The sequence below is a fragment of the Archocentrus centrarchus genome, chromosome 8 (assembly GCF_007364275.1).
Source record: "Archocentrus centrarchus isolate MPI-CPG fArcCen1 chromosome 8, fArcCen1, whole genome shotgun sequence".
Lineage (NCBI taxonomy): Eukaryota > Metazoa > Chordata > Actinopteri > Cichliformes > Cichlidae > Archocentrus > Archocentrus centrarchus.
In genome coordinates, this window is record NC_044353.1 from 19,512,224 (window position 1) to 19,537,090 (window position 24,867).

The following is a 24,867-nucleotide window of genomic DNA, read 5'->3' on the forward strand; positions in this document are numbered from 1 at the left end:
TACATTGATTAGTGTGTAATCACATCTTCCAACAAACTGATGCATCTCATAAACTGGTTGTGCATGTGCCTTGAGTGCGTTAATTACCGTGCAGTCGTGTTTGCGTGGTGCCAGCCGACAGAAACAAATAAAATTTACTAAGTCTCAGAGTCCAGCAGTGTTAGATCCACTTCAAAGACAGTTTCACTAACAGCAGCAAAGGGCCAGAAAAGTTCAGGATATGATATTATTCAAATATGTTAAAATACAGAGTTTTAAAAAATGTATTTTTTTTCCACAAACAGTAGTAGAAACACGCTATTGTGCCATTATGGGGTACAGTGTAAATTTAATGGTTTTGATCTCTCTTTGGAGGGGTAAGAAAATGGAACTCAGCTGACCGCAATCTAGTGGTGAAAATATTACACACTGTAACTTTAAATTCTTATTTCAGAATTAAAAACAAAACAAAACGATAAACATTCATGTGATTTAAAGAAGTTTAAAAAAAAACCCCAAAATGATGCAGTGTTTTGATGATGGCAATGATGATGACAATCATAAAGATGGAGTGTAATGTGTGACCAGCTGTTATCTCTGCATCCTCTTCATTTAAATGTAATTTCTTATACTGAGGTGTTCAGGTCTGCTGAGCTTCATTTTGAAATCTGTGGCAGATGTCAAAGCTCCTAGATGTGTTATAGATGTGTTAGGTTAACTAAACAAATAAGATGCGACAGATTCTGGAGTGGTACAACCATCCAAAGGTAAAGAAAAATCAAAGCCAGGAGGTTTAAATATTGTTTACTAGTCATGTTTGAGTAATTCTGAAACAATGAATAACCATTTTATTCCTCTTTAAAACCCATTAGAACATCCATGGAGCTGTGTAGTCCCAGCATGCCTGAAAGTGGAGGCTCTCTGTGCCAGGTGAAACAACTCCCCTGCCAAAGTGTCCCCCTTCGTCGCCTGCAGACCAGTGCACACCACACGCACAATGCCGTCCACCTCGCTCAGCAGCCGTGGGTCAGCCACACATCCCCAGCAGTTGCCTCTGGCCCATCTGTGGTGGTGAGACACAGGGTAAACGTGGCACCTAGCAGCAACCCTGAATCAGTGGTTTCCAGACTGGGAGAGGAACTGGACTGGTGTGTCCCAAAAGGGAAGGTGGTGGTGACGGGAGGAGGGGGATACTTTGGCTTCAGGCTAGGGAAACAGCTGGCAAGTGAGGGCTTCTCAGTGATCTTTCTCGACTTGAATAAGCCTCCCTGTGACATTCCCAATGGCGCAATATTCTATCAGGTATAGCTATCTTGTCTTTTGTACATTATCTGCTACAGCTATTATAATTTCTTCAACTTAATCCACCTCTCCACGCAGTCCTCATAACAACTGTACAGGACACATGTTGAGAATTGGCAGTGGTGGGGTTTTCTTTCCTTTTATTCTAAAGAATTTTGCTTGATAACAACTTTTAAGACATGTTTAAAACAGAGATAATTTGGGAATCCATCCAGTATTATGGAGTTGATTAAAAAAATTGAGCTAGTTTTTACGTTTAATTTACTTGTCAAGTTTTGATCCCCAATTATTCATGAGTCACTTAAAGCTCTAATTAATAATCTTCCTTTGAATTAGTTTTAACCATCTCAGAACTTCAGACTGATACTGATACATTCACTGCTGCTTGCTGCATGTTGTGTCACCTATAGCACTGGTTTGGGTTCTAAATTACATGAAATATATGGTTTGTTTCCTCATAATTGACATGACTCTGTGCGGAGATGTGAAAATGAATTCTAGCATTTCCGCACGTGAGCATGCCGCTGGGCTGGAAATAGGCACAGGTGAGTGATCTGTCTCAGAGCACCAGCTGCTGCCTGGCTCAGAGAAGGTGGAGGCATGATTCGGGTTTCACTTGTGTTCCTATTGGCACACTTACCTTAATTATAACTGTCCTTTCAAGGGTTGGATGTTGATTATTTTCCATGCCAACCCTGAGGACTCAGTGTTAATGGTATGTTCTTGTGTGCTAAAAAGTTAAAGAAAAAAACTTTGTTAGAAGCAAATCAAAAGTACACTGATTATAATTCCCGCCTTCCTCCTCCCAGAAGAATCAATTTAAGCATTCTTTATATTCTCAGAGTTGCAGCTGATCATCTGATTATCTTGGTCTTCTTTGTTACAGAGTGACATTCTGGATTATTCTTCCCTCTATAAAGTATGTGAGGGGGTTGACTGTATGTTCCACACGGCAGCTTATGGGATGTCTGGCCCAGAGCAGGTGACTTCATGGCTCCTTCTGCATTTTTTCCCCAACAGCCAGTCATTCAAACAAATGCCACATTTCATTCATTAAACCCCCTGTGGAGGAACAGCCCGTTTTGACACATCAGGTTTTCAGTTCAAAGCATGAACATGTGACAGTCCAGCCAGAACTACTATTTTTTTTGTCCCCGCCCTCTTAATGCAAACCAAAGGAGTTACTTAGGGCTGCTAACAGAGTGCAAGGATCATCCTCAGAAAGTCACATTTGAAAAATGCCCAATAATAAAACAAACGTGACAGTTTAAGTTTCAGTGGGCTGTGAAAGTCAAAAAGTGTTTGAAATGCACATTAAGTAAATATACAAATAAATGTGTCTAGTGTTGGATATTTTAAGCTATACAATTTTTCTTTTCTTTCTTTTTTGTTATTAATTCAAAATTTCATAATTTCATTTCAAAAAAGCATGGAATTCAATAATGTGAATTCCATGCTTTTTTGGTCAATGTCAAATTATTATCTCAGCATTTCCACTTAGGGTATAACCCTAACCCTAACCCTAATTTCAAGTTATTAAGTCAAAATTATAATTATCCAGCTAGCTAAGATGGTAGTGTTGCCACTACCATCTTTGGAATAATAGGTTGGAAGTCTGAATCCCGACCAGGGTGTGCATACAGTAAGGGTCCACTTAGCAGTGCATGGACAAATTTGTTTGCTTTCGCTGCCAGTGCCATTGACCTGCTGGTATACTTGATCTGCCACTGGATTTTAGTCAAATAAAATAGAAATTTCCTTTTTTTGGTCTACTTTTGTTATATTTAATGCTATTAGGGTTCCAATTGTTATCAAAGTAGATTTTTAAAACTATGATTATCATGAGAACCTCAGTGAAATGTATGTAAAGTCATTAGTCTGCATAGGTGGAAATAAGGGCTGTATTATCTATGGACGAGAGAGGGTGTAACAGCACGTAACGGTTTTCCTCTTGTCTCTGGCTTTTAGTTGAGAAAGAAGCAGGTGGAGTCCGTTAACATTGGTGGAACCAATAATGTGATAAATGGTAAGAAAACTTCACATAAACTGTTACAAAACAATTTTTGACCATCATTTGAACACAGCAGATATTTAATGGTGATAGGATGCTTAACATTTTAAATTGGGATGTGAAGAATTATTGGTCTTCAATTCTTATATATTAAGTATAAGAATTGGTTTTTGTTCAGGTTCACTTGTAAAATGTGTAAAATGTTCAGATTTTACAAGCAAATGCATAAAACATCCTGACATTCTGCATCATGCCAAATTTATAGATTTGACTTCTTTTTACTGTGATCCTCTTTTATCCAGTGTGTAAGGAGAGAAGCATCCCTAGACTGGTGTACACCAGCACCATCAACGTGGTCTTTGCAGGGAAACCAATTGTAGATGGTGATGAGGCTTCGGTGCCATATGTGCCCCTTAATGCTGTAAGTGCTACTAAAATAACTGCATTCTCGCCAACCTATGGTAACAAACTACTTCACTAATGTTCCAATGAAACCTTTGTCATGCCCATGATAGACTTTTGATTCTACTAAATATGTGTTTGCCAGCAATAAGACATTTTTTCTGTGCTTTAGAGGAAATAATAGGGCAGTACTTTTGTTTCTGTTGCAGCATATTGACCACTACTCCAGAACCAAAGCGATTGCAGAGCAGATGGTCCTCGCAGCCAACGGATGCCCCCTGAAAGGTTGGGAAATTGATCAGTGTGTGTAACAACAGCCTAATCACTGAATTACATGGAAAAGGGCGCATTGAGAGAAAATTGCAACCCAGCTTTCTCGTTCTGTGTGAAAAACATGTGTTTGAAAGAGTGAGAGAAAATAGACGGAGGCAACAGTTTCCATGGAGACTCAGTGTGCAATCCAATAATACAACAGTGATTCTGTTTTAAATTCAGAGCTGGCCAGAACAGTATCATTATAGTGCAGCAGTCCATTGACATTGATGTCTTAAATACAGTATATATTTGTATACATAATGGTTTCTCATACCTTATAGGTGCTGTACTTTAAGCTTTATGCTACTAATTATAAAGCCCCTCATTCCCTCTTTCAGTGCAACCCTGCATGCAAACAGTGACCACCTGATCACCTTATACATGAAATTGAGCTTAAAAGCATGCAGCTGTCTTAGACTGCAGCTGGTCTTGTGTTTGCTACAGGAGGATTTTCTTTTTGTCCCCATGCTGGTATAAAGGAAAGTAAGTATATTTGATCAAGTACTGCATTAAAAGGGGACCTATTATGCTCGTTTTGAGCTTCACATTTTCATTCTTGGACTCTACCAATTCAAAATAATCTTGTGTATCCTCTTGTGGGTGTTTGTGCACCCCCTCTAAGACCAGACATTTTGGCTTCTCTCCCTTTAAGGCCACCACCACTTTAAACCAACTTTCTAGTGATTGCAAATGAATGCTGCTGGTTGCAATTATACGCAGCAGGTGAGGGAGACTGCTGTGCTCACAGCCAAAGCTGTTTATATGAGACGACCATATGAATTTTGGATTATGCAGATCTAAAAGTTAAAAAATAAACACAAAAATACTTTTTGCAACTGAGCCTTTAGAGCACTCTGGAGCCTGAGCTTTTGGCGCACACCATGTAAACCTCTTTATAAGCATCCACAAATAACAGAATAACAGGACCCCTGTTGTGACTCCAGAAACAAACTAAAAGTTGCTGAGAAGCTGAGATTCAATTTGTAAATTTGTGAGGCGTTTTCTAAAAATAATGATTCACTGAGATCAGAAAATAATTTAAAATATTTTTTACTAATAGAAAAAAAAAGGAAACTAACAAAGGAATCCAAAACTCAGCCATGACAAAAAAGGTGACAGTTACAAAAAATACACAAACACTTTTAAGATCACCATTAGAAATCATCTTATTGTGGTGGAGGGGTTTGTGTGTCCCAGTGATCTCACGAGCTATGCTGTCCGGGAGCTTTGCCCCCTGGTAGGGTTTCCCATGGTAAATTGGTTCTGCGTGGTCTCAAAGAATGATTCCAACAACCCCTATGGAAAACACACCAGAGGAACTGTTTACCTTGCCTGGGATTAGGTTACCGGGGTCCCATGTGTATCGAGCTGTGGCCAGGGGCAGAGGTCCTGGCGGACCGATCCCCGACAATTGACACTGGCAATTGGGATATGAGATGCCAGCTGGATATAGTCGGGCTCACCTTAACGCATGGCCTGGGCTCAGGAACCAGTCTCCTGGAGAGGGGCTGGACTCTGTTCCAGTCTGGAGTTTCCCTCGGTGAGAGGCAGCAAACTGGGGTGGGTATTCTTGTATCCCTTTGGCTTCCTGCCTGTACATTGAAGTTTTCGGTGGTGGATGAGAGGGTTGTTTCCTTGTGCCTTCAGGCCAAATGGGTTCTGACTGTTGGGTGCTCCATCCGGTGACTCCATTGTCCTTCTGGGAGACTTCAATGCCCACATGTCTCATCATGGACTTTTGGATGGTCTCAAAGCGATTCTGGTGAACCGTCAGGCGACTCAGAAGGGGAAAGTGGTGCTCTACTCACACAATTTATAGTGCTGGTGGGGAGCTGCTGACTTCAACTGAGGCTATAGTTAGGTGGTGGAAAGAAAACTTCGAGGACCTCCTTAATCCCACTGACACAGTTTCTGTAGTGGAAGCCACATCTGGGGACAAGGGGGACGAGTCGCCCATCACTGGTGGTCACTGAGGTGGTTAAACAACTCCTTGGTCGCATCTGCACCGTTGTGGGGAGATCAGGGGTGGTGCCACTGGATTGGCAGACTGGGGTGGTGGTCCCCATCTTTAAGATGGGAGACCAGAGGGTGTGCTCCAACTATTGGGGAATCACACTCCTCAGCCTCCCCAGTAAGGGCTATCCCAGGGTGCCGGAAAGGAGGGTCCGTCCATTAGTTGAACCTCAGATTCAAGAGGAACAATGTGGTTTTTCACCCAGTTGCTGAACACTGGAGCAGCTCTTTATGCTCTTGAAGATAGTCAAGAGTGCGTGGCAGCTTGCCCATCCAGTCTACATGTGTTAGTCTGAGAAAGCATTCGACCGTGTCCCTGTGGAAGTACGGGGTGTCTGGCCCGTTGTTGTGGGCCATTCAATCCCTGTACAACTGCAGTAAGCGCTTGGTCTGTATTGTCGGCTGGCATGAGAATTAGCACCTTTAAATCTGAGGCCATGGTCCTCAGCTGGAAAAGCGTGGCGTGGAATGAGTTGCTGCCCCAGGTGGAGGAATTTATCTCCGGTTCTTGTTCATGAGTGACGGGAGAAGATTGACATATGGCTCAGGACTGCAGCTGCAGTGATGCAGACATCATGGTAAAAAGGAAACTGAGGGCGCATGGGTGGCATAGTGGTGAAGCCAGTGACCACATATACATATCGCGTTGCGGTGCGGGCGGCGTGGGTTTGAGTCCTGGTCCATCGCCAGTTTGCCTGCATGTCTTCCCCTGTATCTTTCCCCATTTCCTGTCTCTCCACTGTTGATAAAAGCTGCTGTGGCCAAAAAAAAATACAAAGTTCCTTGAATTGGCATGATATAAATACATTGAATTATATAAACATAAAACAAATAATAAATAATAAACAAATTTGTCTCGCAGAAGTTTTTTCTCCTTTGCTACCCTGTTATTTTTGACTTGTATCAGTGATAACTAACTGTATAAGATATAAAAAACTACTCTTTTACTTGAAGTCTTCATATCTTAAGTACATTATACGGACACATACGTGTAAATATAAATAAGTACAACTCTTAATGCAGCCCTTTTCTTGTAAATGCATATTTGAAGTACTTGTAGTATTTGTACCTTAATGTAAGTAAAACATCTGAGTACTTCTTCCCCTACTACTAACAAAGAAAACATTTCCTTAGATTTTAATAAAGAAAGGCATTAAAATGTTTACAAAGTGACATTTTGAGCTTCTCTTATAAAGGCGGAGGCTTGCTGCGCACTTGTGTCCTGCGGCCCTGCGGCATCTACGGATCAGAGGAGAGAAGACACCTTCACAGAGTGATGGTAAGGAACTATGGTAATGATGAATCTTATGGTAATGATGATTTTCGTCTGTGTTGGTACTGGAAAACATGTTTAGCTCGCGGTGTCTGAAGCTTCGCTGGCAGAATTATTCCTGTCTGAAGAGTTTGCATTATTGATGGAGCTCTCCTGGCATCCAGTTACAGATGCCTTTTCTTCCAGTCTTTCCTTGACGAGGCGGCAGTCAGCGCAGTCTGGTGAAGGGCATGTGTTAGATTATGTTCTGGGTTTACTGTCGGCCAAGTGGCCAGAAAGGTTGGCTTTTAATATTCTGTAGGTCACCTTTGTCTTTACCTACTAGTCTGGAGCTATTATTATAGTATGGCCAAACATCCAAAAACGACTAATCCATGTACATGTAGTGTAGTGAAGTGTGTAGGGCGCTGGTAGAGTTCATGCATTAAACAGGTGACCCATATGTCATAAGGCTGTCACAGAGGCCCATTTGTTTTGTTTTTTTCATTGTTTTTTTTACCCTCAACGACCTGGTTTTGAATCTGCCCAGGCCATTTTCTTTAACTCTTATCCCAGATTTCCTGTCTAAATAAAGGCTAAAAAGCCCCCGTAATGTAAAAAAATAAATAAATGAAAAGCACAAATATGTAGAGTTTACCATCCAAAATTTTATTTTGAAGGAGTTTATTGCAATATTGCAATATTCACCAATCAAGTATAACATTATGACCACTGACCACCTCTTCATCATGGCACCTGTTAGTGTGTGGGGTATATTAGGAAGCAAGTGAACATTTCTGCCCTTAAAGTTGATGTGTTAGAAGCAGGAAAAATGGGAAAGTGTAAGGATTTGAGTGAGTTTGATAGGGGCCAAATTGTAGTGGCTAGACGACTGGGTCAGAGGATCTCCAAAACTGCAGTTCTTGTGGGGTGTTCCCGGTCTGCAGTGGTCAGTATCAGTAGTGAACCACCGATGCGGTCATAGGCAACCAAGGCTCACTGATGCACATGGGGAGTGAAGGCTGGCCTGTGCGGTCCAATCCAACCAGGTCATGGCTGTTTTGGCAGCAAAATGGGAACCAAGATGATATTAGGCAGGTGGTCATAACGCTATGCTTGATTGGTGTATACTGTTTATGTATAAATCTATGATAACTGGGTATGTGAACTAACATTTTTAAGCTTGATTGTAGCGTTTTGGTCACCCCTGGAGCCAGAAGTAAACACATTTGGACAAGATGGTGAAGTGCAAAGATATTAGTTGATGCATGGTTAGAAATTTCCATAAACTTCTGTGATAGCCTGATGACCTATCCAGGGTGTACCCTGCTGTACTTCTGCTCTGTGACAGCTGGGACCTTAAACTGGATAATGGGTTAAATAAAAATACTGACATATGTAGTTTTGGATGTGGTTTTAGTAGAAATACCAGCCCTGTAAGCCACATTATCTATCAAAGTATGCATTAAAAATAATTCATAAAGAACTATAGCATGCCAAAATTTAAGCCTTAATAAAATTTACTGACTCTCACTCACTGAGGAATCATTTGGAGAAAAGCACTTTTTTGCTGATATCTTTGTTTCTCAAACCCTGAAGTTGCCCTGTGAGTTGTAAAAACACTGCTTCGCAATTTATGCCAAGACTGCAGCAGAAAATGCAAGGGCAGCTTTTTAAATGTTCTAAAAACACAAGTTAAATTCTCATCCCTCGTATCTGCCTCCCTGCTCAGATGAATGTGGAGCGTCGGTTGTTCAGCTTCCGGTTTGGTGACCCCCAGGCCCAGATGAACTGGGTACACGTAGATAACCTGGTGCTGGCCCACAAGCTGGCAGCTGAGGCTCTCTCACCGAAGAAGAGCTGCGTCGCTGTGAGTCCACATCAGAAACAGAACAAACAGTCAACACTTTCAGCTTTAAAACCACAACACAGAGAAAACCTCTTCTACTCCAGCCTCACAGCTACTTTGGTCTTTTCATGTTAATGTACTGTTCTTTTGCAGAGCGGACAGGCCTATTTTATTAACGATGGAGTTTCAGTCAATCTGTTTGAGTGGCTGACACCGCTGGTGAGTCGATGTCTCTTTCTGCCTACAAATTCAACCAAAAAGCCAAAACCAACAGTTTTGAATTATTGTCAGTGAAGCTAAAATTATAGGTATGTCTTACTCCTCTGTGACATTGGGCTCCATTGTTGTTCAGACCTGTTAAAAACACACACACACACACACACACACACACACACATTGTTGTGCTCTTTTACCATAGTTAATTGTGGAGCTCACATCCACCATCCTACTGCCAGAAGCTGCAGTCTAAGGAGCATTTTGTAACCCATTACCCAGCTGTTTCAGGTCACGGCACTGTGCATGGTGACCTGCTGTATTTAAAGATTTACGCCTTCAGTCGGGACAAATGGGGCTGAGTGTCACAGACGGGGTAGGAAAATTAAGAAAGTATTGATACTAAGCACATTTTCAGTTTCATTCTTTAAGTAGGACTTTTTGACAGTAAGCAGAATATTGAAATGTCACAGCTTTATTTATAGTTTTAAAATAGTTAAGTATAATTCACTCCCCTTTGTCTTAAATTTAATTTCCTGCTGCAGTTTGAGAAGCTGGGCTGCCGCCAACCGTTGATAAATCTGCCGGTATCACTTGTCTATTCAGCAGGTAGCTGTCTTTCACTTTCACCATATTTGATTCCAACTTTGGTGAGTTGCTACTAACACTGTGGGGTTTTTTTTTTCCCCCTCCCTTCTATTTCAAGCCATCCTGGTGGAATATCTACACGTGGTTCTGAGACCGGTGATAACGGTGCCTCTCCTTTTCACCAGAAGTGAGGTGATTGTGCCGCTTTCTTGAGCCATGAACAAAAACAAAAATGTAACGCAAAAATGGAGAGATTTGGAAACTTATTTTACCGCTCCGACCTTAAAGAAAAGATGTCACTCCTTGTGTTTCTAAATGTTACAGCATCATGGAGCTCAGTGCATGTGTACCTACCTGACTGAAAAAAAAAGAAGAAGAAGAAGAAGAAGAAACAGCCTTTATTGTCCCACAAAGGGGAAATTTGGGTGTAACAGCAGCCGCAGTTATTATAAATATAAATAAAGATATAATAATTCACACTATTAAGAAAAGAATATATATAAAATCAACAAACAATATTAACCTTAATACTACTAATAATAATAACACTATATACAATGTGCATGATGTGCCGGACTATTTACAGTATATTATATATTATCCTACATTGTGTAGGCTATTGTGGTTTTTGTTGGGAGCAGTGATGGTTATAAAGTCTTACAGCTGCTGGGAGGAAGGATCTGCGGTAACGCTCCTTTGTGCATTTAGGATGCAGCAGTCTGTCACTGAAGGAGCTCTCCAGCTCAGCAACAGTTTCATGCATGGGATGGGAGACCTTGTCCATCAGTGATGTTATTTTGGTCAGAGTCCTTCTGTCTCCCACCACCTGCACTGAGTCGAGAGGACATCCTAGGACAGAGCTGGCTTTCCTGATGAGCTTGTCTATCCTCTTCCTCTCAGCTGTAGACAAGCTGCTGCTCCAACATACTGCTGCATAGAAGATGGCTGATGCCACCACAGAGTCATAGAAGGTCTTCAGGAGTGTCCCCTGCACTCCAAAAGACCTCAGCCTTCTCAGCAGGTAGAGTCTGCTCTGACCCTTCCTGTAGAGCGCATCAGTGTTATGAGTCCAGTCCAGTTTATTGTTTAGGTGAACACCCAGGTACTTATAAGAGTCCACTATCTCAATGTCCACTCCCTGGATGTTCACCGGTGTCCGTGTGGTGGGTCTGCGCCTGCGGAAATCCACCACCAGCTCCTTGGTTTTAGCGGCGTTGATCAGGAGGTGGTTCCGCTGGCACCAGTCCACAAAGTCCTGAGTCCACTGTCTGTACTCTGAGTCATCCTCACCTGTGATGAGGCCAACTATGGCAGAGTCGTCAGAGAACTTCTGCAGATGGCAGCGTGGGGAGTTGATGGAGAAGTCTGCAGTGTAGAGGGTGAAGAGGAACGGTGCCAGCACAGTTCCCTGTGGGGCCCCCGTACTGCAGAGTCTTGGAGATGAAGTTACCTGCTCTCTGATGAGAAGATTCATGTTTAAGTCTGTCCCATAACAGAGACTGACTACGTTGGTATTTTCCGACCAGCCCCCCCATCTGATGCTATCTCTTGTGCATAAATTATGAACAATGAAAGTGAGCCTTAAATGGATTTTTAAAAAATGTCTGTAGATAAACAAATGCTAAAGATTTTAATTCCATCTTCATGTCTGTGCCAGTTTTGCATGCATTTACTTGAATCAGAAAGTATAACATGAAAGGATGAAGGCAGCTTGGAGTACGATGCATCTTAAGGCGCCTCCGTCATGGCCTGGAAGGTCCTCATGAATGTGTGATGAGGCAGAAACCAAAGCTGAGCACCGTGGGCCTACACCTGGAGCTCTCTCTGTCAGACAGCTGCTGTACGGGAGGATCAGTGGTTGCCCGGTGAATAAAACATAAAGTGCTGTGGGTCAGACCAGGAAGTTCAAGGTGAAATTGTCAGGAAGTGACCTCACTGCAGCGGCTGTTGCTATGGTTGAGGCACCACTTGACTGGTCTCAAATGCAACTCTCAGGTTAAGACACGGCGTGACGTGCAGAGGAGATTTTCCTCTTCCAGGTCTGTAGAGGCATGGAGAGAGATGGCGTTTCAATCAGAAATGAAACCGTGCAGAGAGGAGCTTCACGGCTCACACTGAAATGTTTTTCCAGTAAGCTTGGAGGAAATTGGCCAAAAACAATAATTCATTGGTTAATCAGAAGCCTGATATATATCCTTTTTCCAGGGGTGTCTAGGAAATGTTAAAAAAAAAAAAAAAAACAGGAAGGAGGCAACATCAAACATGGGAACTGTTTAGTTTATTTGCAAAGACTCATTTTCCCATCACGTCATATTGCAAATGGCAATTAAGTCTGGTTATATTAAATTAGAGTACCAGTCAAAAGTTTGGACACACTCACCCATTCATATGAATGTACTGGTAAATTCTATGTACAGCAGCTTTGCATGAGTCTCGCAGGAGCACTCTGAAGAACTAAAAGGTGTGTGCTGACTGAAGTCATAAAAGAAAGTGGCTGATATGAGAAGGTGGGACCCTGAAGAGCTTTGGGAACTCTTTTTGTCTCACTGGTTTCTGTTTGAATTCTGTGTTCACATGCAGAAACCTTATACTCAGAGGAAAGAAGACACAGTAACTGGAGGCATCTGTCAGTTCACAGGTTATCAGAATGTAAAACCAAGTTTGCCAAATTGAGGCTAATGTGAACTATTAACCTGACAGAATGAACTTTACTGTTGACATCTCTGCAGCTGCTGAGGAGGCTGCTGTATAAATGCTTTGTCTCTTCCACTGCAGGTCAGGAACATTGCAGTGAGCCACACCTTTAAAATTGACAAGGCCCGCCGAGATCTAGGCTACTGTCCAAAGCCCTACACCCTCAAAGACTCCGTGGAGCAATACCTGAAGTCTCGACCGCCTCGCTCCAGCTCACCTATTTTCAGCCTCTCGTGGACCTCCGGGCTGCCCCGACACCTGATCCTGTTGCTCCTGATGGGTTTTAGCGTGGTAATACTGATGCTGTGTTGTGTACTTTGTCAGAACTAAACAATTTTCCTTCACAGACGCACTGCAAGCTATTTCAGGTTTTGCAAAATCACATCAGTTTAGTTCTTCACTTGACACACTTTAATATGTTCCTAAAATAAGTCACCAAAATGTCAGGTTATGTAATTTTCATTTCCCTTATGTATGTTTAGCCCATATGTTCAGACCTGTGTGTGTGTCTGTGGTGATGCGAATGGTAATGACTTCACTAGAGTTTTGACTTTATTGCAGTTTATTTCAAAGAAACAAATATTTAACTTTCTCATTCACTGTATTTAAAGCATGCTTCCTGATTGTATCATAAAGACTTGTTGTGATTTGCTAGAATTCAGTTATTAATGTAGCAGCACATTTTGTACACTTTTAGAAATAAAACAAATGCAGCAACCATTTTTATGTATGTGCAAAGTCTTGAGTCACCCTTCATTTCTTTATGTTTTGCTTCCAAGGAGCCAGACTTTCTTGTACTTTTTAAAGGTCAGCGATAGTGCTCCAGGGTTTCTGAAGGTTTTTCAAAGTTTTTCTTTGGACATTTGCTGCTTCTTCACTCATTTTGAAAGTCATCTGAATTTCAGGTCCTCAATAAACAGGAAAAAAAAAATCCAGCAAACACCCTCACACAGTTCACCAAATCCTCATCAGAAATGATCTAAGTGGAAGGGTGGCCGTCAAGAAGTCATTCTTAAGGAAGTGAAACGTGAGAAAAGGCTGAGGTATGCCAAATTACACAAGAACTGGACTGAAAATCAGTGGCAACAGGTCTGATGGAGTGATGAATCCAAATTTAAAAATTTGGTTCAAATCATCAATATGTAGGGAGGAGGTAAGAAGAGAAGTACAGCTGTGACTGTCTACAGCCACCTGGAGGCTCTGTCATGGTTTGGGGCTACGTTTCAGCCAGTGGTGTTGAGGATCTTCTCAAAACTGATGGAAATATGAATGCATAAAAGTACCATCAGATTTTGATCCACCATGCAAAACCATCTGGAAAGCAGCTGATTGATAGAAGCTTCATTTTTTTTCAGGATGGCAATTATCCCAAACACACTGCCAATGCAGTAAAAGTATATCTGGATAGAAAAACAAACAGTGACACTATCAGTCATGGATTGGCCTCCCTAGGGCCCGGACCTCAATATTATTGAAGCAGTGTGGGATCATGTTGATAGAAAACAGAACAAAAGGCAGAAACATCCAAAGAAGAGCTTTGAATGTCCTTCAAGAAGCCTGGAGAACTATTCCTGAAGACTACTTACAGAAATGACAAGAGAGCTGCCTCAGAGAGTTCAGGCTGTGTTGAAGAATAAAGGAGGTCATACTGAATACTGACTTTCAATCATGCAAACTCTGTTTCTGCCTAACATAACTGTATGTTTGTATTGGATGTTTGCACGTTTCAATAAATCGCTGCACAGATTTCCCATTTTCCAAGCAAAACATAAAGAAACGAGGGATGGCTCAAGACTTTTGCATAGCACTGTGTATGTGGCAAACATTTTCTTTTGTAAAACGGGATTCAGTGTTAGTTGAAAACCCAACATTGTTATGTTTGAAGCTGCCACATGAGGGAGCAATTGCACTGCCTAAGATTGCAGAGGGTTATCCGCAGCGCTAAAATCGACCTCCCATGAACATTTAATTCGTAATCTGTCACATCCGTGAAAGTCTCTTTAGTCCACAAACGCTTGTAGATTTTCACACATACTGACAGGTAGTCCAGAAAATAATACTTTCATGGCAGCGGTGGGATTCGAACCCACGCCATCGAAATGACTGGAGCCTAAATCCAGCGCCTTAGACCACTCGGCCACGCTACCACACTTCTGCTCGCCGACAGTTATATTTAAATAATACGTATTAAACTCATTGTTGGACTTCTTGTTCCAGTTTTAGGTAATAACTGCGTTTGTATGCAGTGGAGAAACTGCATATGGTGACAGAGTAAAGGGGAAAAAATGTAACCTTTGACACAATGACGACATCTCTGATGGCTCTGACATGCCAACAGGTCATTTTGTTTGCGTCATTTGGGTTCATTTAATCACTGCAAATCATCGCAGCGGTCTGATGAATATGAAAACAATATGAATCAAATGATATGGCACTTGCAGTCACCAGATCTCAACACAGTTTAAACCATACAGAGACTTTTGATGGACGTGTTCACCACTGTATATATTTATGCCTGTTCATCAAGTTACAGACCCCAGGCCCAAATGTTTGACCCTCTGATATTGAACAGAAATTGCAGCAGCCAGAGCTTTTTCATTATGTTCAGATAGATAGATACTCTGCTCTTCAGGGGGTTCTTGATGTCTGTTTGATGATCTCTTCCTCTCCACTCCCTTTATATCCTATAATATAATATATAATATACTAAATGTATGTGCTGCTTGGATGGGCCCCCATGTGTCATAGACCACCTACCCATTCAATTGTCCAGCTTGGACTATACACCAAATGAAGGATCATCCAGCAGAGATTCAGAGATAAATTAATGCCACAGTGCCTCTTCTGGTGGCACATGGTAGCCCATCAACCTTAGTGACGCACTTCATGTTATCTCCGTTCATCTACCAGTATTTTATACACTGTCAGGTGTTTTGGCACTTATGTCACCTTAATCTACCAGGTCACTGCAGCTCCTTCCTCTTTTATTATGAATATGGTAGTTCTACACACAGCAGCAGCAAAGTAACTGCAGGTCATGGTGCTCTCATTGTGGATTTCAAGTGCTCAGGAAGTCACTTTTAAGTTTACACTTTCACTGGCGTTATTTTGAACAGGCAGAGCTTTGGGATCTGGATTGATTGGTGTGCAATTGTGGCTGCTGTACCACAAATATGAGGAGTAGATAATCCTATTGGAGTATTTTCTGTGTTAATTTGTTTTAATGTGGAAATCAATAACTGGATCTGGTGCACACAATATGAAAATCTTTCCCCCAAAATGCAACTAGGTCATTGTTATTTACAGCTAGGCAGCTAATCTTCTTGTCTCTGTACCATTTCATTTTCACTTGGTCTCACTTTTGACACAAACCTCTGCTGACTGCTCATCTGATGCCTTTGTTAGATTACTGCGTGCATGTCTTGCTAAGACCTGTCCCTGTGGGCAAGTGTGGTATGCAACCTCCTTGATATGAGGTTTAATAGATTTGGGGCTTGTGGTAACCAGGGTGGGGGGATGTCAGTGAAGTTAAAAAAAAAAAAAATATGGAGACAAAAGGTCCATTAATTGTTTGCTGAGTTAGTGTACACAGCAGGAACGTGTCCTTGAAGAGTGAGGGCAGCGCTGGGTTTTGCAGAAAATGCCTCTGTTGTTTTCCACACTGGGTACATGCTGTTCACACTGATTTTCTTTTGTCTGATTGTGGCTCACATTTATGCACGGAAATAGAGAACAAGCTGAAACATATCTACACAAAAACTATGCAGAAATGTCATGTCTGTTGCTGCAGCACTTCAGGCGCCTGAAAGGAGGAGAAAAAAAAAAAAAAAGTCTGCACATTTTTTAATCCATTTATATCTTTAGATTTTGTTTTCCTGTTTCTGCAACATATATTAATCCAATCAACAATTTCTTTTACATATCATAGTCAGAAATGTTCAAGTCAGTGGGAAATAGTCCAAAAACAAGAAGAAAGTGTTTTGTTTAATTTTAATCACCACAGAAGAAGCACCCCATTGTACATTAAGTTGAAAAATATAGCAACAAAGAAAATAAATAAACATATAATCCTCTCTAATCTTTTATTAAATAAATAAAACAGGAATCATGACAAAGTGCAGAGCCGCTCTGTGTCCTACCGACATTCACACACACTCGTTTTACAGTGTCCACCTACAGTACATTTTACTCTTATCGTGCCACTGACCCTCCGCTGAGCCACCTAAGGTCAACTTACAAAAACCTGCTTACACCACTAATCAAAAACTCCTGAGTCTTCAGATATGACATTGCTTCAGGTTTTCATCCTATTACAACATTCCAACTTCTCTGTTGACACAACTCTGATAATAACTGCCATTTTACCCAACAACGTAACACAGTGTAACACCACTGCACGTGCCTCTCCTCCAAACACCAAACAGTCAAGTGGTCACAGTGTAAGCATTACAAAAAAAAAACTGAATACTGCTGCTGGTGGATATAATACTTTTTGAATTGGCGATCAAGCTGCATGTAAAAATATACTTTATTCACTCATGTAACTATAGTCACTTTATTTTTGATAAGGACACAACAGGCATGTCTAAGATTCACAAAGCCTGAGTGTATTTACAGCGTCTGCAATCTCTGAATAGTTTTACAGAGAGCAAGTCACAGGGTGATGAATGGCAATCATTTGGAGGATTCACCATCCCTGAGCGGTTTTCCGTTTCCACTGAGGTCCTCTTTGGTCTTTTGGATGCAGGTGAAGATCTCCTTGAAGAGAGCCTTGTACTCTGGCTGCTGGCCTTCTTCAAGAACCACAGTCAGATCAGACAGAGCTGCAGAGCCGGACAGCCGGCGGCGTGAGCGGCTGCTCGCAAAGGGACTGCTGGATGTCTGGACGGCCTTATGGTTGAACTCGTCTGATACTTGCTGGCATCGCTGCAGCAGCTCGTCATATTTCACCTGGATAACAAACACATATCTTAGAGAAATGCATTTTTCCATTTTCAAATAGAAAAGAAAGAATTTTACACCAAAACTTCTAACTGAAAAAGAAGAAAAACTCTTGATATTTTTAGGAAAACATTATTCCATGGATACACCACCTGCAGTGCACTATACTGTGCATCCACCTCATTGAGCAGAGAGATGCCCCTCTTTTTCACAGCCTCTGCTCGACGTATACACAGCTGCTCGTGACCACGAAGAATTTCATCCGGGTTTGTTGCCCTCAACACGCTGTCACTGTTGCACCTCTGTCGGCCGGATCTGCTCTGCTCCTCAGCAGTTTCCGTCTTCTCCTCTGGCTCACTCTGCTCCGGGTGGGGCCTTTCCTCTGAGACAAAGAATACCGTGTCAGGCACCAGCAGCTGGTCAGGTCTCCTGAAAAGGGTAAACAGGTAATGGACACACATTTTGAGAAATTACACACATTTTTTCTGAATATCAAAACAATATCAAAAATAGAGCTGAAATGATTTGAGTTTGAATCTAGTCCACACATAAATCAGCCCTGACCTGTTGGCACAGTCGGCGCGCCATAGAAGCTGCAGCTGTTCTACTTCGGCCTCCAGCTCCTTCTGCCTGACCTGGCAGCCTGACAGCAGGGCCAGCCGCTGCTCTAGACTGCTGTTCTCCCTGGCTGTCAACTCCATCTCCCGCTCTGCGGCCTCCCTGCGACTCCGCTCTGCAGTTATCTGGCTTTGAAGGGTCTGGATGGAGCGCTGGAGAGCAGCGTTCTCCTCCTCTGGGTTTGGTTGCCTCTTTTGGTCATGGAAAGAGCCATGAGGCGACCAGAGTCCATCCACAAGGTGACTGCCGTGGGAGAGATACCTTAGGGAGTGATTAACGAGCTTGTTAGAGCATCACTTTGAGAAAACAATCCTTCCATGACACTGAGATTATAACAAACTCACAGTTCTAACAGCAATAGTGTTTGTAGGACATACAACTCTGGCTGCCGTTTATCTGTAGTGAGTGTAGGCTGTCAGTCCGCTGTTTATCTCAGCTGTCAATATGTGTCCACATCTATTTACTCTGGACGAGGCTCGTTGAAGCATGTTTGTGCGTGTTAGAGCTCTCACTTCAGTTCAGGAGATGAGGCTTGAAGTGAGACGGAAGAGGATGATGTTTTTGAGTCTGAAGGTGCAGACACCACGGCATACAAACACTTTCTCCTTTGGTGTACCTGGTGTGTGGCTGGTCTCTAGCCACATGCATAAAACGTGATCAGGCAGCTGCTGTATTTAAGAGGGCGGGGCAATGTGGTGGCTTCCACAAACTGGCGCCTGCTACTATACCTGAAGTGGACTAATTCTAAGTTTATGATACTGCATCAGTTTGTTGGAAGACATGATTCCATACAAACTGATGTAGATTTATGAATGCAATATTCTTTTTTTCTATTAAATAACCTAAAAAAAAAAAAAAAAAAAACACCAAAACCAAAAATGTGCTGTTTGATCTGTCTTTACATGTTTTGAGTCAGAAAGCACTGAAGTAATTAGATACTTGGATGATGCCAACAGCTCAGCCCACAGGCAGTTAGGGGAATTGTTATCATGGACAATGTTTCTGGCCCGCTGCTACATGATCAGCAGGAGCTGATCAGCTGATCAGCAGGAGCTGATCATGTAGCAGCGGGCACACAACACTCGAGCAGCCTCTCATGTATTTATTTATTTTATTAACAGCACGCGTCTGATTCATCCACATTTAAAAGTTTAAGTTTCTTCAAGAAACTTAAAGTCCAGTCGCCTTTTTTGAAGCTCAGAAACTATTTACAACAATCATTTTATGACCTTAAATTTTTAACTAAATTTAACACATGAAGACTTTTTAGGGATCTGCAGGAATCCTGTTACAGTTTGACTTTCTCAGTTAAACAGTGTCTTCAAAATTCAGTTCAGAGACGCTCTGAGTTGAATTATTACCGTACACTTCAAGCACTTAGACTTTACCAGCAGCAGGGAGTACCAGAAATTTCCATCTTCTTGGTAAAGGTTATTTGGTTACCTTAAGCAGCCTGAGGAAGACTTTGGACACAGTTCACAACTGAGTATTTCACCTCCTCTGAATTTCCTGCAGAAGAATTCTTTCTAATGTCAGTTGGTAGTAAGACTGAGAAATGTAATAATAATAATAATAATAATAATAATTTTCTTGGCTTTTTTGTAATGCTACCTGGTACTGCTGTATTATCAGCAAAAGCATGATAACAGTCTCATTTTCTTACATACTAGGCCTCTCACCTTGTGCCATGACAAATTTCCTGTGTGTGTGCGCGTGTGTGTGTGCGCGCAAGTACTTTTTCTGCTAAAATAAGTTTTGCTCACACAGTTCAATACATTTCAAGCTCCTTATTAAACGTCCACTACACCTCACCTTTAACTTAACTTTATAGATGCAATATTCAGGATTTTAAGGTGACAGTTCTACAAAACACCAAATAAGTGACATTAGATGCAGCAAACTAAACAGCCGCATTAGTGCACAGTGACAGTGGGGGAGGATTAGCTTCCTTCTCTTGTGGATTATGTCTAAAATAAGCTCTCTGGTCTCGCTGGTCAGGCTCTGGGTGACCTGAAGATGTCAAGTCAGCATATGAGAAGGCAGCAGAGTACTGAGGGGAACATGGGAAAACAGACCTGAGCTCTCACTGCTGAGGTGCTTTCAGCTTCGCTTTTCTTTTTGCTTTCATGTCAAGGAAGAAAGACACTGACTCATATTTCCCCTGGCGTAGCCAGATAATTTGGGGCTATTCATCATTAGTCACTGTTCAAAGTTTGATAAACGTCAAGAGTACCAAGCTAAGTCACCACATCATTAATGCACAATACTATCTACAGTCTACCACACATTTCCTCTGTAGTTCTATTAGCATTGTGATGCCAGCGAGGGTGATGAAACCTGCTACCTGTCATGGTGCAAGTCATACAGCTCTTTGAGACAGGACACACTCTGTGCGCCGAGGCTGCGTCTCTGCTCTGCCAGCTCTCTCTTATTTCGTTCTGCCTCTGCAGTTTTTAGCTCTTCGACTTGGGCCTGCAGATGCTCCATAAGGGTCTGAAGTGCTTCAATAGTCTCAGTTAGACTGAAGGAAAAGAGAAAAAACAAACAAACATGTTAACTGGTGTATTTTGTATGCATCACTGAAGCTAACTGGATAATTCTATAACACATGCATTACAGAGTAATGCACAGTTAGCATTCCAACCTGTGGATCTTATGTTGGGCCAGGCGGTTGTCCTGCACCAGTCTCTCATTGCTTTGCTCCAGATCTCTGGCAGCCACGTCAAGCTGCTCATACACTTTGGCATGCTGGTCATTCATCTGACGCAGCAGGTCCACCTGCTTGGTGAGGTACTGGTGTACAAGAGAGGGAATTCCGATTTTTGTTGTTTTTTTGTTTACAGACAGATTATCAGATTAGCCTACAAGAAAAATAATTCCAAGCTGTCGCGCTACCAATCCGATACCAATAAAATTGCATGTCTTGACCTAAATTCATGGGAGAAATAATAGTTCCAAGTTCCTACTCATGCAGAAAATAAGTTTTGAGCCAGCCCCAATTTCTTGATATTTTGCTAGGAAAATGGGAAACAGATGCAGCGAATTACTGAAACATAAAAGAACTGTTCCCCAATTTTCTTGTAATTTATCATACCACAGTCTTTTCTCCCTGTTTCCCTTAAGAATGGCTTCTTGACAGCCACCCTTCCACTGAGACCATTTCTGATGAGGTGGATCAACTGAAGGGCCAGCTGCATCTCTCAGGTCCTGTGTCAGGTCTTTGCTGGATTTATTTCTTAAGGACATGACTTTCAGGTACTGTTCATTTGTTGTAGAGAGTTTTTTTTTTTTTTTTAAGGAATGTCACATCATCTTTTTTCCTCCACCTATCCAATTTTTTTTTTTTTTAATTGACACACTGCACACCATGCCTAGATATGGCAGGTTTTCATCTAACAGCTGTTTGGGAATCACCTTGCTGGTGCAAAAAAAACAAAAACAAATTTATACCTGTGAAACTGTTAATGACTAAAAATACAATTTAAAATAGGCTCTTTGTCAAGTTGTATGTTATGTGTAGACAACACCGGTTCATCCCTAGTGTTAGGTACCGTTTTATGTGCCTAGGCAGCCAATGTGCAAAGAAAAACTTAGAGAAACCTGGAGAACTATTGCTCAAGACCATTAAAAAAACAAAACAAAAAAAGGCTTGGAAAAAAATATATAAAAGATATGAGGGGTGGCTCAAAATTTTGCACATTACTCTATATCTCATTTTCACTGGCTTATTACATATAAGATCAAACTCCAGAGTAGCAACGCCAAACTATACTGAGAAGAAACTGCTTATTTAAATCCAATAGCAACAGGACAGCACCATACTAAATGATAACATTTGGCTAAGAGCATGGACTCATATTATTGAAGTGGAAATCACAACATAGGCCTATAACCTGTATTTGCATGGTGAACAAGAATGTATTTAGTATCTATAAAAGCTGTGCCTGCTGACCAGCCTCATTAATAGGTCAACCTATGACATCAGTGTGAGTATTTGGCTTTTCCAAATGCCACACTGGACTCATGACAGTTTTCTTTGGCAAGCATTTCTCCAGAACTTGTGTACTTTAGTGAAACAGAAGCACACCTCTCAGACAGGGCAGCACGTACAATGTGGGTCAAAGAGACGTATTAGGATTACCAAAACAACCTTGATAAACTCTTACACCAAAGACGTAGACAAATTAAGGCTCTTATGTGTGCTGACCTGCTAAGTGCTATGTCCTCCAGCTCAGACAGATCAGCAGCAGTTTCTGCATGTGCTAAAATGTCTTGGCACTAAAATATAAGGCGCTCCACTATTAGTGTTGGGAATACATAAATAGTATTTTATTGACTAACAGATAAGAACAAAATCAGAACCATGAACAGTGTCCAAATAAAACAACCATTTACTGGAAAACCAGTGACAGTTTCCAGATAATTAAGACAGACATTCTGCTCCTTGCCAAAGGCTTATTAGATCAGACTGGGCAGGATTAGCCTTTACTCCAACCTATTTTCAGCTGTGAGAATTTCACAAATGACTTTCCATTCAGAGAAAGTGCCTTTCAGATCTCTCAGCAGGGATTTCTCTCAATGAATCGCCTCTAATCATGGACTCATTCACATAAAAGGCAACCAACAACTACATCCACTGATAGATGAGATTTTGCTCAAAAATTCGGATTAGTTCCTTCCTAAGATGTATCACCTCTATCTCCTGCAGCTGCTCCTGATTGGTGGAGTACATCTCCTGCAGGGCCTGCTCCAGGTCATGGTTTCTCTCAAGGAGGGTTTTCCCCAGCTCTGCTGCCAAATGCAGATCTGAAAGAAAGGTAAAGCAAAGCATATAAACACAAGATTCAGGATGGTCTCAATACCCAAACACGGGTGACTGAAAAAAAATTAGATCAGTGTGTAAACGCAGTCTGGCACGTGGCTAGTGCCACTCACAACAACTCATTGTCCCATGAGGAATCTAAGGCATGCCTTGTGACCTTTTCCCCCAATAAATTCTCATGAGTTCAGGATCTTGGCCAGCCATCTTAACACCGTCTTTTGTGAGACTACTAAGATCAGCTAATAAAAATCCAATTAAACTGAGCCAATTCAAACTTTAAATGTCACTACCTAACAGAGGTGGCAAAGTAAATGTACAGATACTTGTCTCAAAAAAAAAAAAAAGACTGGCAGAAGTTGACGTACTGATGCAACTTCTTTACTCAAGTAAAAGCAAAAATGTAGAGGCTCTGAAATGTACTCAAAGTATAAACTTAAAAAGTAGCTATTTGAAGGACATTTCTACCTGTGTTTTTGTGCAAAGCTCACTTTGATATGTCTTTGCCTTTTTCACCTCTAGGTCTTCTAGGTGTGTGCAATAAGCACCAATGATGAATGCACAAATAGGATTGTGAAGCAGTGATATCTGGGTTAAAATGTCAGATGTAAAAGTAAAATAAACAGTGAAGTAAAGTACAGGTACCTAAAAACTCTGCTCAGGTACAGTACTTCCAACCTCTGCTACCTAATGATCTTAAACCAAACTCTGGAGCATATAAACATGGTGGAGACGATGAAGCTGCAAAGATCGTTGTACATTTCTTCCTAAATCTCCTCATGTAAATGCTGAGCATTTTTGTTGTTATCCATGCCTACTGATAAGACTTCTGAAAACAATAAACACAGGGGGGGCCGTGGCAGCCTCAGGAAATCCTGACTCTGTAGGAGCCCTCCTGTGGATCGCATGACCCCTGTGAGTCTGTGTCACACGTCCTTCGTCTGCATTTTTATCTGTAAGCTCAAATTTAGGGGCTTGTGGCAGTGAAGAGGTCACTTTCAGTTTTCTAAGACTGCTACAACAAAAAATTAAAGCTATTTTTAACAAAAATATGTCAGTTAACTGGAAAAATATTTGAAAAAATATATTGAACTAACTAAAGCTATGTTGTGTACTTACTAACTAAAATGAAATGTACATGAAATGCCTTTCCTGTCGGTGTTTGTCAGTCTGAAGTAGACAACAAGTGTGAGGTGGCACTGATGCAGAAGTTTACTGAGACATCTGCACGGCTGTGAGTCAGTCTGCGGAGTTTCACAGTGGGTTGTGTTTATATTACCAGCACCCATTCTGAAGGTCTTGGCTTTAGCAAATATAACAATAACCACAAAAAAATAACGTGTATTAAAATTAAACCTCAACTTAAACAAGCAAACCCACTCTGGAGACTAACTGAAACTTAACTAAACTGAAAAAAAAAATAACTATAACAATTAGGCAGCAGCTGAAACACTCATTGTCTTTTACTAATTAAACAGCCTGAGCCATGAAACGGAATAACACAACAGCTCGCACAGACACAGCCAGTCAGGAGAAGAGTTTAGGGTGCGACCGCAAGGCTGAGCAGCTCTTACCGTGTTCGAGATCCTGCGGGTTGTACCAAGGGTCTCCATTCTTCTCAAACTCTTCCTCCAAAATCATGTCGGTTAGCATTTTTAAATGGAGGGCTCACCCAAAACAACACCCGACAGAAACCTGACACACCGGAGTTTAATAGCTTGAAGCTGACCGCGGTCTGCCGCCGTGAGTGGTCAAACGTAACCTACATCCTCCCAGGCGTGAGAGAGGCTTTAAGTCTGTTGTCTACAGCAACGTGGCAAATCACCCCAGCATCCGGCAGGAGGCAGATATGCCTCATAAAAAATTAATTA

The 24,867-nt window shown here is 41.6% G+C and overlaps 2 protein-coding genes and 1 non-coding gene across 3 annotated transcripts; 1 reads left to right on the forward strand and 2 right to left on the reverse strand.

Annotated features, from left to right (window-relative positions):
- Positions 1 to 858: 858 nt before the first annotated feature.
- Positions 859 to 13,038, forward strand: sdr42e2 (short chain dehydrogenase/reductase family 42E, member 2). The gene is made up of 11 exons (XM_030735695.1): positions 859 to 1,281; positions 2,168 to 2,263; positions 3,250 to 3,307; positions 3,595 to 3,713; positions 3,904 to 3,979; positions 7,219 to 7,301; positions 9,007 to 9,144; positions 9,277 to 9,342; positions 9,882 to 9,945; positions 10,043 to 10,116; positions 12,700 to 13,038. The coding sequence occupies exons 1-11, from the start codon at positions 859 to 861 to the stop codon at positions 12,946 to 12,948; spliced, it is 1,446 nt and encodes a 481-aa protein (XP_030591555.1). The 3' UTR covers positions 12,949 to 13,038.
- Positions 13,039 to 14,683: 1,645 nt separating this feature from the next.
- Positions 14,684 to 14,765, reverse strand: trnal-uag (transfer RNA leucine (anticodon UAG)). The gene has a single exon. It is a non-coding gene; the product is annotated as a tRNA-Leu (tRNA).
- A 1,818-nt stretch (positions 14,766 to 16,583) lies between these two features.
- cdr2a (cerebellar degeneration-related protein 2a) lies at positions 16,584 to 24,823 on the reverse strand. Its single transcript, XM_030735343.1, has 7 exons — positions 24,571 to 24,823; positions 22,871 to 22,983; positions 20,822 to 20,970; positions 20,522 to 20,698; positions 18,124 to 18,438; positions 17,712 to 17,988; positions 16,584 to 17,568 (listed from the first exon to the last, which is right to left on the reverse strand). The coding sequence occupies exons 1-7, from the start codon at positions 24,647 to 24,649 to the stop codon at positions 17,293 to 17,295; spliced, it is 1,386 nt and encodes a 461-aa protein (XP_030591203.1). The 5' UTR covers positions 24,650 to 24,823; the 3' UTR covers positions 16,584 to 17,292.
- Positions 24,824 to 24,867: the final 44 nt, after the last annotated feature.

Bases quoted from the DNA above. Each gene is read 5' to 3' on its own strand.
- sdr42e2 (XM_030735695.1), top strand. From the start codon at position 859: ATGGAGCTGTGTAGTCCCAGCATGCCTGAAAGTGGAGGCTCTCTGTGC. The intron at 1,282-2,167 runs GTATAGCTATCT...TCTTTGTTACAG, and splicing joins ATGGCGCAATATTCTATCAG to AGTGACATTCTGGATTATTC. The intron at 3,714-3,903 runs GTAAGTGCTACT...TTTCTGTTGCAG, and splicing joins CATATGTGCCCCTTAATGCT to CATATTGACCACTACTCCAG.
- cdr2a (XM_030735343.1), bottom strand. From the start codon at position 24,649: ATGCTAACCGACATGATTTTGGAGGAAGAGTTTGAGAAGAATGGAGAC. The intron at 22,984-24,570 runs GTAAGAGCTGCT...CCTTTCTTTCAG, and splicing joins CCCGCAGGATCTCGAACACG to ATCTGCATTTGGCAGCAGAG. The intron at 20,971-22,870 runs GTGATACATCTT...CTTGTACACCAG, and splicing joins AGCAGCTGCAGGAGATAGAG to TACCTCACCAAGCAGGTGGA.